The following is a 20,339-nucleotide window of genomic DNA, read 5'->3' as shown; positions in this document are numbered from 1 at the left end:
GCAGACCATGTGGTCCCAAAAGCTGGAAACCTTTACCTCCTGGTCCTTTGCAAAAACAGCGTGCTGACCCCTGCTCACTTCCATCAGAAACTAAACGTACTGGCCATGGCCCCAAGAACACTGAAAAATCTTTAGTCCTTATAATTCTGTTCACAAAGTGCAGGAAAGACTATCTTTTCAATATTTATTTGCACTCAGCATAAAACTATGCCTCATTCTACTGAAGTTCCTATCTCTAGCAAGCCTTTGCCACAAAATAGGAATGACTATTTTTTAAAATTTAGCTTTAGTTGCCAAGGCATTGGTAACTACACATGGCAAGGACAACTCAGTAACTGGAACCATGAGAAAAGCCTTCAGATGTTCTTATGCTATGAAAGCTCCTTAACCTAGGTATTCTCCCAAGTTAAATTCAAAAAGATCATAGGCTTCAAGTCCAAATTATGTTACTATCCTAGAATCTTTGAAATGAGCTAGGATATGTAGGAATGAATGAATGAATGAATGCAAACAGAATAAAGCTGAGAGACTGCCCTGCACCTTCAAATCAACAATCCATATTTTATTGCATGGGCACCATGTCACCCCAGCAGAATATTCCAAAGAGCTGACTAACTGGTCAAACTTCAGTCAATTTTGCCTTCTATTTCTCATGAATAATGCCAAAGAATTTCCTTTTGCCATGCTTTCCTTCCTGGGAACCTCCCCTGGGATCTTGAGTACCTACATGAGTGCCCCGCTGCAAGCTGGCAAAGTGCACGTCAGGAATGAAGAGGACAGGCTGAGTATCGAGATCAATGAAGGGTTTGAAAACCGTGATATCCATTCGCTTGTGAGAGGGAAGCAGTGGTACTTTAACATCAGAAACTGGAAAAAAAAAAAAAAAAGAGAGAGAAACCCAAAGTCAAAGGATTATATACAGGCTGGATGCAGGCCCCAGAGCACTCACCTCTGTAAGACACTTCAAGTGTAGTACTCTGTAAGACACAACAGGGCATGCTGGCTGACTAAGAAGAATCCTAGTTTATGTAAAGGAATTTGTTGTGTGTATTTCCACTAAAATCATCTGAATGTTTTGGAAAAGGTATCTTCAAACACACAGAGACATATATCCACACAAGATTTGCGACAGAGGCAGAGTATATTTAGTTTTCATTGAAAAGGCAAAAATTTATAATTGTATAGACATAATTTGGAAGAAATTTCACCTCAGCTGTCTTCATTAAATAATTTACATTCTAACAGTAATGAACCCATTGACTTCAGAACATATCAAGAAACCCAACAATGAGGTGAAGTGTAAGCATGCCCATCTAATTTTTAACTTAATAAGTCAGACTCCATCTTCCCCAGTAATCTGGCCTTAAAGTACTCAGTAATGAGGTCTTCTGGTTAGTCAGCTGTCTCTGAAGTGTCACTGGGAGTTTGCACTTTGATACCAGTAGGAGAATACTGACTAAGGTGTTGCAGGGCAAATGTCTGCTGAGCCAGACAGACCATTCAAAAGAGCATGCCAGAAGCCCATGTACTACAGATTAAACCCTACAGGCACCAAGCAGCATTTTCTTCATTTTAGATACAAGATTTTGTGAATATGAATACTGGTCACAATTAAAAAAAAAAAAAAAAGAAAAGCTTTCCTAGTGAAATGTCCAAACAGAAGCCTTATAGCTTCTGGAAATATTAAAATATTATACCTTGGATACAAAAATGATCCTATTTGGAGTTAAGGCATTTTGAATTCACAAAACCATTATTATGACTTTCAAAAATCTAGATAAGTCCCAATTTTAACAGCGATTCATGTAGAATGTGTGTCATTTTTCAAGACTGGAAGCAGGAGTCTGAACTAGAATTGACAGCTGGAAAAGTTGAGCTCGAGAAAACCTGGGGATCTATCCTGTAGGCCCCAGGAAAACTACCCCACTGAGCCAGTGTCTACTGCTGCATCTGAGGAAGAGGCAGCGCTGTACTTCGGGACAGGGAGGACACCCACTATCTTCTTTGTGTAAACTCCAGCCACCATTCCGAACGGAAAAGATCTGAAGCTTGGTGGGAACACTTCTACTTACAGGCATTCAACTGGGAGCTGGGGTCAGGACACTTGCCTTTTCTTTTGCTTTGCTTTCGTTCTTCATCCCTGATTTTCCGCTCAGCTCCCTGTATGTCAAGAGAAGACAAGATACGATTCTGTTTTCCAATCTTTAAAATATTTAACTCTAATCCTGACCAGTGGGGGGAAAAACCTTTCTGTCTTCTCTGGACAGGAACTCCCTTACTATATAAATGAGGCTTATCATAGTAGTTTCTTCTAAAAAGATTAGTCTTAAAAATTATTTTTAATTCTATGAAATCACAAGGAACAACATTTATTTGAAAAGCAAACAAATAAAAGCAAAATTCTGGCCAGACACGGTAGCTCACGCCTGTAATCCCAGCACTTTAGAAGGCCAAGGCAGGTGGATCGTTTGAACTCAGGAGTTTGAGATCAGCCTGGCCAATACGGTGAAACCCCGCCTCTACTAAAAATACAAAAATTAGTAAGGCGTGGTGGCAGGCACCTGTAGTCCCAACTACTTGGGATGTTGAGGCAGGAGGATCACTTGAACCCGAGAGGTGGAAGTTGCAGTGAGCCAATATCACACCATTGCACTCCAGCCTGGGTGACAGAGTGAGACTCCATCTTAAAAAAAAGAGAAAAAGTGTACTCAGAGTCCTAGAAAAAGGACACCCATGTACTCTGTAGATCAACTGAGCAAAGACTAATAGCACCATGCAACTGAACCCACAACAATTTTTAAAAGAACCATATTAGTAATAAACATGACCTAAAATCAAGCAATTAAGTGTATTAAAAACATAACATTTAATCATTTTGCTTGATTTATTGGAATTAATTTCTGAATGGTACAGATTTCTTTACATAGTTATCTAGTTTAGGATGAACTGGTAGCTTATTTTTCCGTTAAATAAATCTGCTGATAGCAAAGAGAGGCAATAAAAATCCCACTGATCTTAGCATTATTATATAATAAGGAACACATTTTAAAAACAGAATATAAAACCACCTTCTGCCTTTTCTAGAAAGTGCTAGTATACTAACACAGTCGATATACAACCTGCTTTTAAAAATTGCTATGTAACATTGACACAACAGTCCCTCCTTGACATAGAAAAACAGGTAAATATCCCTAATCTCCTAGTCATTATTGTATGAAGTTGATCTGGATCTCTCTGTCCCTTCTAACAGTCTAACCATAACTTTGTTCTGATGATAAACAACACCCTCCTCTAAAAGGTGGACAGTACAGTCCTATTACAAAATAGGACTGCCCCTCTTTATCTATGAATCTATAAAGAATAATAAGGCATTTCTGCTTCTACATAACATGGAATAACACAGATCAGATTTACCCTCCACTCTGAAACAACAAAAACCAGATAAAATGCATGAAACAAGGATGAGAAGGCCCTGACCAGCAGGCAACAAAGAACAGCGATCCCTGGGAGACAGGAATGTATGGTAAGCCCTACACCTATGCAGGCTGCTGCCTTCAGAGTTCCCAGGCTGTGGCATGGGAAAGGGAGCCTGTGTGGTCTCAGTCCAGGTGCCCTGGATTGAGGGCACCTTCAGACAGAGCTGAAGTCCACAGTGACCAAGGCAGCAGGACAAAGTACCACAGAAGAAAGAGCTCCGAGATCTTCAGGGAGCCCCCCTCCAGTATGTGGCCAGGTACCAACAGGGACATAGGTGCCAGGACACTGCCCAAGACCAGGGGTCAGGGTTGGGAACTGCCATCTGAAAAGATTAGAGAAACAGTGCCTGAAACCAACACAGATTCAGAAATTGTAACTGTTCCCACCAACGACTGGAAAAACTTATAATGAGCAGGGTGATAGAATATTCAGGAAAATCCTGCTCAGAAGCGCAGAATGATTAGCCTTACATTTAGCACAGCTCCAGAACCATCTATTAAATCACAGACATAAGATCTGGAAGATCAAATGGTTTCCAACCAACTTTACCAGATTTCAGGACAAAATTCAAGGAGATTCACAATAATACAAAAATGTCCAGCACCCAGGAAGGTGAAAATCACCAAAATGCCAACACAGAGTAAACACAATCCAAAAAAAAAAAAAAAGGCCTTAGGTCATTCACTGTGCTCAGCCGCTGTGTACCTGGTGCAAAAGCCAGGGTGACGGACCAGGCCTCTGATAGTAAACAAACTTCCAGTTACCTAGCACCTTATAAAAATCTTAATAAAAGACAAGTTCCCTTAATAGGATGAAAAGAACTGCCCCCCTGCCATGAAAAAAAGTCCAATATTTTTGAGTAGGAAAAAGTCAAGATCTTGCTGCCTTAGTTCAATGGACCATCCACGCATCCATGGTTGCTCCCCAGTTCCGAGCCAGCACAAACATCCCCCTCAAGACTCGACGAACCTTCCAGGCTCTCCCTGCATCGAATCCAGGTCAGCCCCTGACTCTGCACCAGGCAAAAGTGAGCCTCTCTTTTCCAGAAATAAAGGAGGTACACCAGAGAAAACAGGTCATGCAGAGATCCTTCGGGGCTCTGCACTTTCTCTTCTTGCCTCCCTGTGGCTGTAGAGAATTCACACCTCTCTTTCTCCATGCTTAGTGAAGGGCCTTTGGGGAAGAGGTCTGTGAAGTCACAGTTCTTTGTGATTCATCCTTTCAGACATGGCTAAAGAAGAGCTCCCATGCAGGGGTGACCGCCTACACACCCAGCAGCTGGGCTCAGAGCGTCCTGTGTGCACCTCCTTTACTTGTCAGACATGCCCAACAAAACATACCTACCAACATTTTAATCTTTCAGTCAAAATGCAATTTAAAAAATCTCTATATAATGTGTCTTTGCAAGGCCAAAACAGTAACTGTTCACTTAAAATAAGCTATTTTAGGCCAGACGCGGTGGCTCACACCTGTAATCCCAGCACTTTGGGAGGCCGAAGTGGGTAGATCACCTGAAGTCAGGAGTTTGAGACCGGTCTGACCAACATGGGGAAACCCTGTCTCTATCAAAAATACAAAATTACCTGGGCATGGTGGCGCATACCTGTAACCCCAGCTACTTGGGAGGCTGAAGCAGGAGAATCGCTTGAACCCAGGAGGTGGAGGTTGCAGTGTGCCAAGATCTCACAATTGCACTCCAGCCTGGGCAACAAGAGCAAAACTCCATCTCAAAAAAAAAAAAAAAAAAAATTAGCCAGGTGTGGTGGTTTGCATCTGTAATCTCAGCTACTCAGGAGGCTGAGGCACGAGAATCGTTCAAACCCGGGAGGCAGAGGCTGCAGTGAGCCAAGATCGTGCCACTGCACTCCAGTCTGGGTGGCAGTGGCAGAGCCAGACTTTGTCTCAAAAAAAAAAAAGCTGTTTTGCTGTTTTTACACTTTGGGAAGCCAAAATGAAAGGATCACTTGAGGCCAGGAGTTCAAGACCAGCCTGGGCAACATGGCGGGACCCGATCTCTACAAAAAATTTAAAAAATTAGCTGGGTGCGATGGCATGTACCTGTAGTCCCAACTATTCAAGAGACTGAGTTTGGGGGATTGCTTGAGCCTCGGAGGTTGAGGCTACAGTGAGCTGTGATTGTACCACTGAATTCCAGCCTGGGTGACAGAGTGAAACCTCATCTTCGATAAAGGCTGGGCGCTGTGGCTCATGCCTGTAATCCTAGCACTTTGGGAGCCGGAGGCAGGTAAATTACCTGAGCTCAGGAGTTCGAGACCAGCCTGGGCAACATGGCGAAACCCCGTCTCTACTAAAAATACAAAAAAATTAGCTGGGTATGGTGGTGTGCACCTGTAATCCCAACTACTAGGGAGGCTGAGGCACAAGAATTGCTTGAACCCAGGAGGCAGCGGTTGTAGTGAGCCGAGATTACACCACTTCACTCCAGCCTGGGCGACAGAGTAAGACTCTGTCTCAAAAATAAATAAATAAATAAAATTAAAAAATCTATTCTCTATTAACAGCTATATTCTCATTTTGATATTAAATATTAAAGACACCCTGGTCTTTTTCCATGAGTGTGTCTCAAACTCTTGTTCCAAGCATCCCTGCCGATTTTACCTTGTCACAGAAGACCTTGATTTGGCAGTAGGCCCGGTGTACAGGCTTGTTGCTGCGGTTGTTGTAACTATAGGTATCAATCTGAATGTTAAGAGGCAACCCCTTCACTCCCTTCTGGGAAGAGAAATCTGTGCTTAAGCAGTTCACAGAGATGAAAACCTGCAAAGAGAAGAGAAGGTTCCATAAGCAACAGGCCACAGCTCATGAAAATATTAACATCACTCCAATTACTCAAGTCCATTTTAAATGAGAAGTTCAGCTTCTCATTTTTCAAAAAAGAGTTTTTAAAAAGAGGCGATCAGGGGTTTATTTTAAAATTGCTTTTGGTCATAGAAATAGTAGATCTTAAAAAGGAGGAAGAGTCGGCAGCTCTGAACCTCTGCTTACATTTCCTTCCAGAATCCCTATTTAATATCAGCTAAGATGGTGGAAGAGGCTGGTTAGCTTTCCTGATGTCATTTTCCAGAGTTACCAATAGCATAGCTCCCTCTGCAGTATAAACTTCCTGGGAATCCACCTATATTTATGTTGACACAACCTCTTAGGACAGCCGGTAGTACTCTATGTCCTAATATTTTAGAACTTATGAAATCAGTGTTCCTCTAATCCACAATTTTTATGATTATAAGATTCCAATAAAGTTCTCTCTCAATCTCTGCCTATCCAGACTAAACAGTCCTCATTTCTTTCCAGTTTGTTCTTGTTAATCTTTTGGTTATCAAGTAACATTGGGCCCAGTCTTCAAGGAATAATTTATAATTTACAATTATTTCCATACTGCTTTCTAGGTATGGAAATATCAGTGCAAGGGTCTTTTATTTAAACACAATTGGATTCTTTACATGCCCAGATTAAAACTAAGACAAAAGTGGTAAAGTTTGTTAATGGGCTCATAACTTAATGATCATTAAACATTCAGGAATGTGTTCCTCATTCAAGAAGTTCCACACAGATGTGGTCCAAACTTCTTAAAATAACCCGGGAAGATGTTATGCTGGCAGGTCTATGTCCACAAAAGAAAAGAAGAATCCAATTCTTTAAGCAATAGTTCTACTATTCAATCATTCATGAAATTACTTCAGAGAAACTATCTAAAGCAAACTTTTAGCTTCTCAACACCGTTTCAAAAGTCTGTTTTCCTATCAGTGCCCAAGTCCAAGCCACCACTTTCCACAGGAGCAATTTTTTTTTTTTTTTTTTGAGACAGTCTGGCTCTGTCGCCCGGGCTGGAGTGTGACGGTGTGATCTCAGCTCACCATAACCTCTGCCTTCTAAACCATCCTCCCACCTCAGCCTCCCAAGTAGCTGGGACCACAGGTGTGCACCACCATGCCCAGCTAATTTTTTGTATTTTTTTGTAGAGACAGGGTTCTGCTATATTGCCCAGGCTGGTCTCGAACTCCTGAGCTCAAGTGATCCTATCACCTTGGCCTCTCAAAGTGCTGGATTTCAGGAAGGAGCTACCACACCCAGTCCCCAAGTGCAGTATTAAAGATGACTTCCAAGTGCAGTAGGTTAGCACCGGCTACACTCACTCCATCTGCTAGCATGTGACTGAGCGACGCAGTGAGCCAGAAAGAACCCATCCAGGGGGATTCCCCCACCTTCAAATGGAAGGCAGAAGATGTCACACCCTTCTCTCCTCTCCTGGGATCCAAATCAGTTCTCTCCCAGCACATTTTCTCAAACGTTAAAATAAACTGAGTCACATTATTAATACGACACTGGAAACTGCTACTTAGAGAAAACCAGTGTACAGAAAACAAACAAGTGCCGTTTCCCCACTATTTTTATAATTCTGGATTCTTAAAATGTTTTTGAGCTCCCTTTCAACCAGTTTTAGAATTTATTTCTGATGCATGTGCACCACACAGTGGACATTATTGGAATTACAGTTTTAAAAACAAAACTGGCCCATTTCAGACCCAATCCCTGTGAGCTGACATAGCCCTTGGGTCAACAACCAAGAATGGGTCCACCACCAGCATCGGGTGTCACTGGCTGAACTAGGGCAGATGGGGAGAAATTTACCTTATAATGGGGGTGGGGACAGCTATATGAACTTTTAAGATAAAGGAGAAGGAAGGGAGGGAGAAGAGGAAAGTCAGGATCATGGTGACAAAGACGGCTCTCTAGAAGGCATGCAAAATGCAAAATGCTGAGGTGGGGGTTTTACCCTCACTCTAGGCTATACACTGTTTTTCAGCAGGAAAAGGCCAACACATCCTAAAAAGACAGAGGACTTGGAGTCCAAGTTAACAGATTTAAAAGTCATCTCTGATCTTGTCCCAAGCCCTCCACCCAGGCCGGTCTCACTTCCCTGAACACATTCTGCATATCCAATTCCGCCTCACCTTAGTCTCTGTCCGCTTCCTGCTCGCAGCTTCCCAGGCAGACCCACCTCCACAGCTTCCCCTGTCTGTCTCCAACTGTAAGGGTGGCCGGAGTCCCACCCCACACATGGTCACAAGCACCGGGCTGGCCACACAGCAGAGGGACCACACACTGCACGCCTGGTGTCAGGACCTGTGCTGGGCATGTCAGGCACAGTCTCACCACACAGGAAAAGGGACCATCGTCCTTCTTGTACAGATGAAGCCCACAATGGTATTTAAAAGGTAGAAAGTGATGCACTGGGGTTCATTGGAGGGCCTTCCTCTTCACACCCTGTTATGTCTCTCCCAAACCAATATCTTCCCTGATTAGCTGGCTTTGATCTCCTACTTGGGATGGTTTGCCTTTTGATATGCGCATGGTTTATCTCCCTGATATTTACTGATTAGACTGTGAATATTTAGCAGGCTGGGTCCATATTTCATGATTTGTCCTTTGCAATATGGAGCACAGTGCCTTATCCTGCCTGCTATGATTTTTCTCTCCATTTAAACTTATTTCCAGTAAATAAGCAAATTGCTTTAATTTAAATACCTAGATCTAGATATATACGCAAAAGTGGAACGTATAAATTTCAACAGCATTACAGAAAATATGTGCTTTGATTTCTTTTTGTTTGTTTCTGAGACAGAGTCTTGCTCTGTCACCCAGGCTGGAGTGTAGTGGTGCAATCTCAGCTTACTGCAACCACCACCTCCCAGGTTCAAGTGATTCTTCTGCCTCAGCCACCCGAGTAGCTGGGCTTATAGGAATGTGCCACCACACCCCGCTAATTTTTGTATTTTTAGTAGAGACCACATTGGTCAGGCTGGTCTTGAACAACTAACCTTGTGATCCGCCTACCTCAGCCTCCCAAAGTGCTGGGATTACAGGCATGAGCCACTGCACCTGGCCCGACTTTATATCTTTTCTTACATTTTTTTTTTTTTTTAAAAACACATCAAGTACCATCCTCAAATCCACAAATCAGAGGTAAGAAGAGTCTGTGGAATCTATTCAGGTTTAAAACAAAAAAAGTCCATGCACACGACTAAGCACATAAAGTAACGAAACCACCACATATTCTTCATTTTACAACCAGATGGAAAATCTGAACTTTTTTCTGTCCTTCTAAGCCATTCTAGGCTCAATTCCTAATTTAAAAACAGCTGCTTGGGAAAGTTCGACTTCACCCTTAACAATTCCAGAAGTCTTTGACCCAAAGTGATATTCCCTTTACAAGAGGATTTCACAGTAATCCAACCCAAAACCTAACCTCCCCTCGCTTCCCAGTTTCAAGTTTCTATCCAAAAAAGAAACGAGCAGGGGGGCCAAATCCCAGGATCAGGCAAACATGGAGCTTTGGCGCAGCTTTCCCCATGCTGGTGTGCATTCATGATGATTTGTGGTCTCTTACTGATATACATTTCTCTTATTTTAAAAAATCAATGATTTCCAAACTTGGCAGTTTTCTAAATTTATTAAAGAAAGTTTACAATGGTCTTAATTCAGCATTAAAAAAAAAATGCTACCTTGCCTAGATAAATACACAAACATCCCAGGAAAAAGTGACTAAAGCTGCGAAACGTAAGCACAGCAGGCCAGGGACGTGAGGGACAGGAACAGTGGGCCAAGGATGCCAAAGAGAAAATGAGGCCAATGCTCATGATGCCCCTGTTCTTAAGGAAGGATCCAAGGCAAGAACACAGACCATCAAGGGGACATGCTGGTGCAGAGGGGACATGCATGCTAGGTTTAACCCTCAACCAAAGTCTACAAGGGGAGCCACGTGCCCAAGAGAAGCAGCTTAGGTCTGAATATCAAAGCATCTGAGCTGGCCCCTAACTAGCGGTGTGACCAGCGCAAGGGTCCTTACCCATCAAAGGGCAGGATAAGTTCATGGATCTCTATATGACTCCTACCTCTGGATGGCTATGATTACATATGTATACTGACAAAGGATGAATCCTATATCAATACTATTTTTACTGGTGACAATAATTTTGTGTAATACATTTACCAATCAACTTTTTATAAATCATATTCATTTAAAAATACCACGTAAGTTGCCAGTTAAAGTCATCACAATAACTACTTACGTAAAACTTAAGAACTCATATAGCAATGGCTCTCAAAGTGTGGTGCTGGGAAGCATCAGCATGAGGGAACTTGCTGGGAATGAAGATCCCGGTGCCCACCCCAGACTCACTGAATCCAAAACCTCAGGGAGTGGAGGGGGAGGTTAACCAGCTCTCCAGCTAATTCTATAGAAACTCAAGTTTCAGAATCCTGTCTGTACAACAGTGCCTCGCAACCCTGACTGAATTAGAATCACCTGGCAGGACTTTAAAATTTATGGATGTTGGATGTCCTGGCCACACCTCTAGAGATTCTGATTTCATTGGCCTGGGGTAGGTCAAGACCTTGGGACTGCTCCCCAGGTAGGTAATTCAAGTGACTGGCCAAGCTAGAACCCACTGCTGTAAAGTGATTAGTGTTCTAGCTGCTTATATACTGTGATCCACGAAAGGTCTCCCTTGGCTCCAAAACTCTGAGATTATTAAAGCAAGTTGCAATACATGGTTTCCTTTCCTTAAAGAATTAAGATATTTTATATGTATTTAAATGTATGCCAGGTTTTTATATGTATTTATAACACAGGCACAGCCCTATCAAATAAGAATGTTCATGTTATCAACAGAAAGATCTAGATTAAAGCAATTTTGCTCAACCCTGCTATTCAATAAGGTCATGCAAATCCTCAAATACTCCAGAGTTCTTAAGATATTAGCCAGGAAAAAAAAATTACAGACGTATTAAACTCTCCTGCTTATTTTTATTACTCATGTTTGATTTCATAGGGATGAACTTGTGTATTCAGCTGAAGGCTGAAGTTGTAACTCTGAACCACAGGACAAAGCATTTTGCGATGCCTTCCTCACTGCGACAACCTCCTTGAGATAACACTGTCTTAATCAACTCTATGTCTCATGCCTGGCTCATAACATATGCTTAACACATGCTTTTGATAAAAGGAGGAAACATGCATGCTGGGTAGTGAATAAGCATGGCTAAGAATAAGTACAATGTAGATATATAAAATATCTTTTCATACCCCTGTCTAAACCAGAATCGACTATTTTTCTGTAAAAGGCCCGATAGTATCTTCACATCCGTAGGCCATATGCAACTACTCAACTCTGCAGTAATAGTGTAAAAGCAGCCATGGATATGAGTGTGGTGGTGTTTTGATAAAACTTGATTCATATAAACAGGCAGCTAGCTGGTCTGTTCCTCAGAGCTGTCATTTGTTGACCACTGATCTAAACCATCTTCTAAGTTGCTTGGACATTAATTTATCGTTACATCATCACAATGTAGTAAATAGGGAAGAAGTGTATTTCCCTGTTTGTAATTTCCACTTTCCGCATAAGCGACTTCCTGGCAAGACAGCCAGTGTGTGCCCATGCGTCGCTCCCCTGTGGAAACACACTGTCCCTGTCAGCACAGACCACACTCATGGAGGGGACCAGGCAAGTTCTGAGGGGGAAGTACAGCTTCCAGGGATCTTTGCGGTCAGGAGGGCAGGCTTCTTTAGTCTACAACACCCAAAATAGTGAGACGGTGAGTGTAGAAACATAAGCCAGAGCTCTCCTTTGGGCCCAGTGGGAGCAACAACATAGGCACACTTTGTTCCTCAGTTTTTTTTTTGTTTTTTTTTTTTTTTGAGACAGGGCCTTGCTCCGTTACCCAGGCTAGAGAGCAGTGGCACGATCTTGGCTCACTGCAACCTCCACTTACTGGGTTTGAGTGATTCTCCTGCTTCAGCCTCCCGAGTACCTGGGATTACAAGGTGCACGTCACCACACCCAGTTAATTTTTGAAATTTTTAGTAGAGATGGGGTTTTGCCATGTTGGCCAGGCTGGTCTTGAACTTCTGACCTCAGGTGATCTGCCCACCTCACCTTCTCAAAGTGCTGGGATTACAGGTATGAGCCACCGCGCCTGGCCTCTTCCTCAGTTTTAACACTTCTCCTGGATTCTACCTAATGGGCAGCCCTGAGTGAGCAAGACCACAGGGCTATTCACCCAAATCCAGGTAAAACCAGGCTTTGACTGTTCCTATCTTGCAGACGAATACTATCAATGTGATTACAGAAAATACTAAACTATCTGTACAGAGGATGGGAAAGAGGTAAAAAGATGGATGAGGAAATATCCGACTCCTCCTCTATAAAACATACAGGAGTGCACGCACGCATGCATGCTTAAAAAGTCCCATCTCAGGCCAGGCACAGTGGGTCACACCTGTAATCCTAGCACTTTGGGAGGCTAAGGCAGGGGGAATCACCTCAGGTCAGGAGTTTGAGACTAGCGTGGCCAACATGGTGAAACCCCATCTCTACTAAAAACACAGAAATTAGCGGGGTTTCGTGGCAGGCACCTGTAATCCCAGCTACTTTGGAGGCTGAGGCAGGAGAACCGCTTGAACCCAGGAGGCGGAGGTTGTGGTGAGCCAAGATCACGCCACTGCACTCCAGCCTGGATAACAAGAGTGAAACTCCATATCAAAAACAAAAAACAAAAAGCAACAACAACAACAAAAGCCCCATTTCAGAATCGGAGTAAGGCTGAATGATTGACAACCTTCCTTCTCTAGAAAGATGTAAAGATCTCTGACATAAACCTTTAAGAACTCAAAAGATGACCTTTTCTGTTTTCATACTTCCCACTTAGTGAGAAAAATGTTTGTATTCAAATAATTAGAACAGTAATCTCAAAAGATGAGTAACTAATACTCCCACCCAAATTATCAGAAGAAAAAAAAAAAACTAACCACAAACATAAACTGCTAAACAGGCCAGGGTTCTCTACAAGATTCCTTTTTAAATGTCTAGCCCATTTTTCTAAGGACAGTTCCTCATTCCTGACCAATAATGTATGCACTTAGAATGTTTCAAAATATTTAACTTTTGGTTTTCAAACCTCAGTTTGAAAAGGAGAGGGAAACAAAATAAAATGATTTAGATGATCAAAGGATAAACTAATACAGACTTTTATTCTAAATGCTCACAAGCACAGAAACCAACAAGAAATCAGATCTTGAATTAATTTGTAATGATTCTTCCAGGAAGTGCTGTGGCAGCCACATAAGCACTGTTCACACTTGGCTGCTTCTGCCAAGTTAGTCCTCAAAGAGAAAACAAGGAGGAAAATGATAAAAAAAAAACCCAGTGTGCTCAAAACAGAGATCACCATCAGAGGTTTATTTCACAGCAGGTATAGGGAAAGCAACTGAGAATCAATTTTATAAAACCCCCAACTCACTCACTCCTTTTGAGCTTTATCATCAACACCACAAACCAAGAGACAATTCCAGTAAAGCTTGCTAACTATCTAGTCTAAAGAGAGTAGTGAGACATGTGAACTTTAACAAGTGAATTTAATTGTGGAGAGAAATTATAGAAATATTTTTAACTCTCCTAATTCACAGAAAAAGTATGAACAAGGTACTTGGAGTTCATCAGTTAGAAGTTACAAAAACATTAAGTGGTGAAGTCAGGAGCTGAGAGATGAAAATGTTTAATACATATCAGGGTATTTTTTCATGAACTAGCAAAAAGTCTGTTCCTCTTTAAAAATTACTACAAGGCCAGTAATACTCATTCTATATTATCATTCACCTATAAGAAAATAAGCTGGCCATGCACAGTGGCTCACGTGTGCAATCTCAGCACTTTGGAAGGCTGAGGTGGGCCAAGGCCGGCAAATCACCTGAGGTTGGGAGTTCAAGACCGGCCTGTTCAACATGGAGAAACCCCATATCTACTAAAAATACAAAATTAGCCGGGTGTGGTAGCAGGCGCCTGTAATCCCAACTACTAGGGAGGCTGAGGCAAGAGAATCGCTTGAACCCAGGAGGCAGAGGTTGCGGTGAGCTGAGGTCACACCATTACACTCCAGCTTCGGCAATAAGAGTGAGACTCCATCTCAAAAAAAAAAAAGAAAAAGAAAATAATCCAACATCCAAATATTAGTGTTAATTTTTTTTCCACTGGGAAATTTAGGTAGAATTTTACATGGTTTTGTAACATTGCTGCTATAATGCTGAAAATAATTTCCTTATGACTCTCATAATATAGTTTGCTCAAATCAGTAGAATAAAGCAATTTCAAAATTTGAGCACTGGCCAGGCAGTGGCTCACACCTGTAGGTGGGAGGATTGCTTGAGTCCAGGAGTTTGAGACCAGCCTGGGCAACACAGCAAGATCCTATCTCAAAATAAATAAATAAATAAGCTGGGCATGGTGGTGTGCACCTGTAGTCCCAGCTACTTGGGAGGCTGAGGTGGGAGCATGGCTTGAGCCTAGGAGGTAGAGGCTGCAGTGAGCTGTGCCATGCCACTGCACTCCAGCCTGGGCAATAGAGTGAGACCCTGTCTTTAGATTTAAAAAAAAGTGAATATTGAGATCCATTAAGACAGATATGAAGCACCTTTATGACAGTTTGGATAAGGTTTTCTTTTTAATAAGGTTTTCTTTTTTTTTTTTTTTTTTTGAGAGGGAGTCTCACACTGTCACCCAGGCTGGAGTGCTATAGCACGATCTCGGCTCACTGCAACCTCTGCACCCTAGACTGAAGCGATTCTCATGTCTCAGCCTCCTGAGTAGCTGGGATGACAGGCATGCACCACCGCATCTGGCTAATTTTTGAATTTTTTTTTTTTTTTTAGACGGAGTTTTACTCTTGTTGCCCAGGCTGGAGTGCAATGGTGCAATCTCGGCTCACTGCAACCTCTGCCTCCCGGGTTCAAGTGATTCTCCTGCCTTAGCCTCCCAAGTAGCTGGGATTACAGATACCTGTCAACAAGCCTGGCTAATTTTTTGTATTTTTAGTAGAGACGGGGTTTCATCTCTACTAAAGGTCAGGTTGGTCTCAAACTCCTGACCTCAGGTGATTGCCCGCCTCGGCCTCCCAAAGTGTTGGGACTACAGGTATGAGCCACCATGCCCGGCCGGTTTTCTTTTTAAAGATCTAATTTTCAAACTAAAATAGAGTAACTAAGTGTTCTGCTCACAAGAGCAAGTGAGATGTCACAGGTACTCATCCAAGCAGCATCATCTCATTGCCTGGGAAAATGAAACAGCCTAGCTAGGAAAAACCACTAATAACCTTCAGTGGTTCTCTGCAGTTTCAAGGAAGGAATCCAAATTCTCAAGGCCTTCCAAAATACACCTCCAAATGCCCATTCTACTTCACACCTCCTTTACAGGCACTTTCAAACTTTGGGGATTTTCATTTTCTCTGCCCCTCAATTTTAAAACACCCTTTCCTCCATTGTCTACAATACCCTTTCCTCCATTGTCTACTGACATGCATTTCCCTTGTGGATAAAGACCCAGCACCAATGAATACACCCTTTCTCTCATCATCCCCTCAACTTCCCAAAGGCACTCCTTCACGCTCTCAGCTGTGTCCATGGCACTCTGTGTACAGTTCCATTTTATCATTTACCAAGTTGGACTAAGTAGCTTTTTCCTTCCCTCAAACTCCCTGTAAGGCCAGATGATACAGTTTGGCTGTGTCCCTACCCAAATTTCATCTTGAATTGTAGCTCCCATAATTCCCATGTGTTGTAGATGAGACCCCGTGGGAGTTAACTGAATCATGGGGGCGATTTCCCCATACTGTTCTTGTGGTAGTGAGTAAGTCCCATGAGATCTGATGGTTTTATAAAGGGTTTCCCCTTTTCACTTGGCTCTGATTCTCTCTTGCTTGCCACCATGTAGGACATGCTTTTAACCTTCTGTCATTATTGTGAGGCCTCCCCAGCCACACGGAACTGAGAGTCAATTAAACCTCTCTGTCTTTATAAATTACCCAGTCTCAGGTATGTCTTTATCAGCAGTATGAAAATTGACTAAAACACCAGACTATGAGATCCTTTAGGGAAATGACCACTTCTCTATACTCTCATCGCCTCAGTCAAGGTCATCACCTGGATCAAGGACATGAAGGAGGGAGCGAGAACCTGACATTCACCTCTGTTTAACTCCTGTCCCTGTAAAACTGCAGTTAGTAAGTTCCCTAGGTCCCCTGAAGGCAAGGATGTTGTTCATTTTAAAAATTTCTTCCAGCCGGGTGTGGTGGCTCCTGCCTGTAATCCCAGCACTCTGGGAGGCCGGGGCAGGTGGATCACTTGAAGTCAGGAATTTGAGACCAACCTGGTCAACATGGTGAAACCCTGTCTCTACCAAAAACAAAAAATTAGCTGGGTGCGGTGGCATGCGCCTGTAATCCCAGCTACTTGGGAGGCTGAGGCAGGAGAATCGCTTGAACCCAGGAGGCAGAGGTTGCAGTGAGCCAAGATTGTGCCACTACACTCCAGCCTGGGTGACAGAGCGAGACTCTGTCTCAAAAAAAAAAAAAAAGTCTTCCAGTGTTTAGCACATATTTTGTATTCCTTCCAATTATTATCTATTACTAAATGATACTGAATTAAATACTAGTAATGAGACAGAAAAACCATGGGCATACAAAAATCTACATATTGTCTCCAAATCTTATTTCAATAAGTTTCAAATCCTCATAAAACTTTAAATACACAACAGTGCCCCCACCAAATAAACACAAACAAACAATAAAAAAGAGCTAATATAAAGTTACAGAAATTAAGCCTTCTTTCTTCCAACCTCTAGTAGAGGACCCCCTGAACAATAAAATGGCTGCAAATCAGGCAATGAAATGAAAAAGAAAGAGACAGACTGTTTAACATTAGGCAACTGCGAAATATTAGTATCACTTCAAAATCTTAATCATGTATTCCTAAACATTTTCAATAGCTTACCACAGTATATGTGAAAAAGACTACATTCCTTAGCATTCAAGCTATTTATGTGACTCCAATCCACCTTTCCAGCTATATTTTGTATCACCTATAAGAGTATTTCCCAAATGTGAATACTAAACATATCCTCTTTAAAAGGCAAAAATTGTTTCACCCCTAAAAATATAGCCATATCTGAGTCTGAGAAATGCCATTCTATTCAAAGGACTATAAAATGTCTGCTCACCCAGCACCCCAAGACCTTATGTGGTCTTTATCTGGCTTCAACCCATCCCTAAGCACATACTCTGGCACGGATGTCACCTGGCAGCATTTGGCTCTGGTGGCAGGCAGGATAGGGTTCTGACTAAAAAGTCTCATCACTGACTTGAAAACACAACATTAAACAGCCTCAAAGAACCTCCAACCCCAAGACCCTTGGTCCATAGGCCCCAGGGATTGGAGACAAGCTCCTTGCGAGGGTACCCCAGGGCCTTCCTATGCAGTCCCTACTGCTCCAGGTTCAGACATAAAAGGTCACAGCTCATTCTGGGTTCTGCATACCAGCCTGGTTCCTGCTATCCTTTAGGACCCCCACCCCACCCTGCTAGGGGCACCTGAGAAGTGTGACGAATCTTCCTATTCCAAGTGAGGCTCTCTTCCTTCATGTCACCTGCATCCCTATGCTTACTAGAGTGGAATCCTCCCACTGAGTTCTGAGTTTTGGGTCATGGATTACTCATCTTTCCATTCCCAGAGCATCTTGGCAATGCCTGGACAATAAGAAATATACATTTTCTGGATGAATGACCCCACTTTCCTAAACTCCAGCCAAATAAAACTACATGCTGCTATATTTGAGCTACACTTATACCATTCTTTGACCCTCAAGAACACCTATGAAATTGGTACTATGTCGGCCCCATTTTATAGATGAGGAAACCAAGGCTTAGAGGTTAGGTAACCTGTTCCAAGTTATTTGTCTGTGTGTGTGTGTATATATATATATTTGTTTTGTTTTGCTTTTTGAGAAGGAGTTTTCGCTCTTGTTGCCCAGGCTGGAGTGCAGTGGTGCAATCTTGGTTCACTGCAACCTCCACCTCCTGGTCCAAGCGATTCTCCTGTGTCAGCCTCCCAAGTAGCTGGGATTACAGGCATGTGCCATCACACTCAACTAATTTTTTTTTGTATTTACTAGAGATGGGGTTTCGCCATGTTGGTCAGGCTGGTCTGGTCTCGAACTCCTGACTTCAGATGATCCACCCACCTCGGCCTCCCGAAGTGCTGGGATTAAAGGCATGAGCCACAGCGCTCAGCCTGTGTTTACACCTTTCTTTTAAGCAGACTTGAACTCCTTGTCATCTGGGTAGAATCTAAAATGCCCAGCAGTTTTTTTACACATACTGAACAGTAAATATTTGCTGAATAAATACTTAAATGACTATATCCCCTGAAGTATTTTGGAAAAGATCATAGTATTTAGAGACTGCCTAAGATACACTGAGATATAGAAAGTAAGTGCCAGGGTAGACAAAAACCCACCTCACAGGCTATGATCTAGCTTTCTATTGTGTGTACTCACTTTTCAAATGCTATCTCCAGTGACTATCTTTCTGTTACAGAAGCTGCAGGTACCTAACAATTTGTATTTGATAATTAAATACAGGTTTATCCCTTCGTGTTGCATTTACAGATGTGGTAATGTCCGCCACTTTAGACTCCTGTGTGAGTGACTTAGTGCTACAGAAGACAAGACTGCAGCTGTTGCTTCTGCACTACACAGGCCTTAATAGGTGAAAGCACCTCTTCAGACTAAGCTGTTGCAGCTGCCTCTTTTCCACTTACATTCACAACAGCGACTCTATGAGGGGAAAGATAAGGAAAAAGAAAAAGAAATAAGGTCCAATCAAACATCCTTTGCAAAAATATTCTGGAGCTCCAGTAAAGACTGTGGTGATTTCCTCAGCTGCAAGTCCATTTCCCTGGAAAATTTAGAAGCATGTTTTTAACCTCACTCACAACATGAACCCGAACACAGAGTGTAATCTCCTCTGAAGACAGGCCTTATGCTTCAGTCATTTTCTTATTCCTTCCCAGTGCTTACATAGAGAAGTGTAAGGAACAATTCACTCAATGAATGAATTAATGTACAGTTTGGGAAGCTGACTCCCTGCAACATGATTTCCTAAGTCAGTTCTTCCACAGGGTAGCCACAGAGCAATCACCTTGCATAGAATTTCTCGATGTGAGAAAAGAGTCAAATTGGTCAATAATGACAGAAAGAAAAAAAACTTCGAGGAAGTGTTTGCTCTTGTGAATCAGAGGATGATACACAGCAGGTTTCTGGACCAGCCCGCAGAGCTGAGAGTGCCTGCTGGCCCATGTCAATATTGTGTGCTGTCATTTGTGTATTATCACACCCAACCAAAAAGCTTCAAGTGAGCTCTAACTGCCTGGTAAATATAACAAAAAAATATCTTGTTAGAAGGAAGAAAAGAAAAAAAGTAATGTAGGTTGATTTAACTGTGGAAGATGCTTCAGCAAGTTGGTCACTGAAAAAAGTTTTACATTCCCAAAATGCACTTATCCTCACTATCTACCCTAAAAACATTCACCTTTCACAAGAATATCACACAGTGCACAGTCTCTGGCTTTCAGTAGCTTTGAACTCAAGAGACAGTGTCAAGCTGTGATTGAGCCTCAGGCTTTGAAGACAGAGGGCAAAAGACACACAGTAAACAGGTGACAAAGCCAAGACCAGGATCCAAGTCTCCTGATTGCAACCTCAAGGGTCTTTTCTCAAAACCACACTGCTACAGTGACAGATAGAAAGCCAGAGAAGCACCTTGCGGAAAATTGTTTCATGCAGTGGAAGAACTTAGAGAAAAGATGAACCCCAAGTAGTTCTGAGCAGGTTGTTTTTTGGTCATGAGGCATAATATTAAAGAAAGGTCTCTACATTTTGAACTAAATAGCAAGGTTGTTCCAAACTTCCTATTTGACTTCACATAAGTTACAAGCCTAGCTAGTGACGTGGCTCCAT

At 42.4% G+C, this 20,339-nt stretch overlaps 1 protein-coding gene across 2 annotated transcripts in view; it reads right to left on the bottom strand.

Moving 5' to 3' along the window:
* The window catches only part of GRHL1 (grainyhead like transcription factor 1), a 51,544-nt gene that overhangs the window by 9,259 nt on the left and 21,946 nt on the right, over window positions 1-20,339 (bottom strand). Inside the window, exons 9-11 of one of the 2 annotated variants that reach the window (XM_021669030.2) lie at window positions 6,097-6,255; window positions 2,109-2,160; window positions 728-867 (exon numbers count right to left, since the gene is read on the bottom strand). In XM_021669030.2, the coding sequence (XP_021524705.1) occupies window positions 728-867; window positions 2,109-2,160; window positions 6,097-6,255 (351 nt within the window). Of the gene's footprint in view, window positions 1-727; window positions 868-2,072; window positions 2,161-6,096; window positions 6,256-20,339 lie in introns of both variants that reach the window. The other variant, XM_021669029.2, reaches the window with a different exon arrangement.

This window comes from Aotus nancymaae, unplaced genomic scaffold (genome assembly GCF_030222135.1).
Source record: "Aotus nancymaae isolate 86718 unplaced genomic scaffold, 86718_ANA_hifiasm-v0.15.2.pri h1tg000057l, whole genome shotgun sequence".
Lineage (NCBI taxonomy): Eukaryota > Metazoa > Chordata > Mammalia > Primates > Aotidae > Aotus > Aotus nancymaae.
Note: the sequence above shows the minus strand (reverse complement) of the source record. Positions and strands in the feature narration are given on the sequence as shown.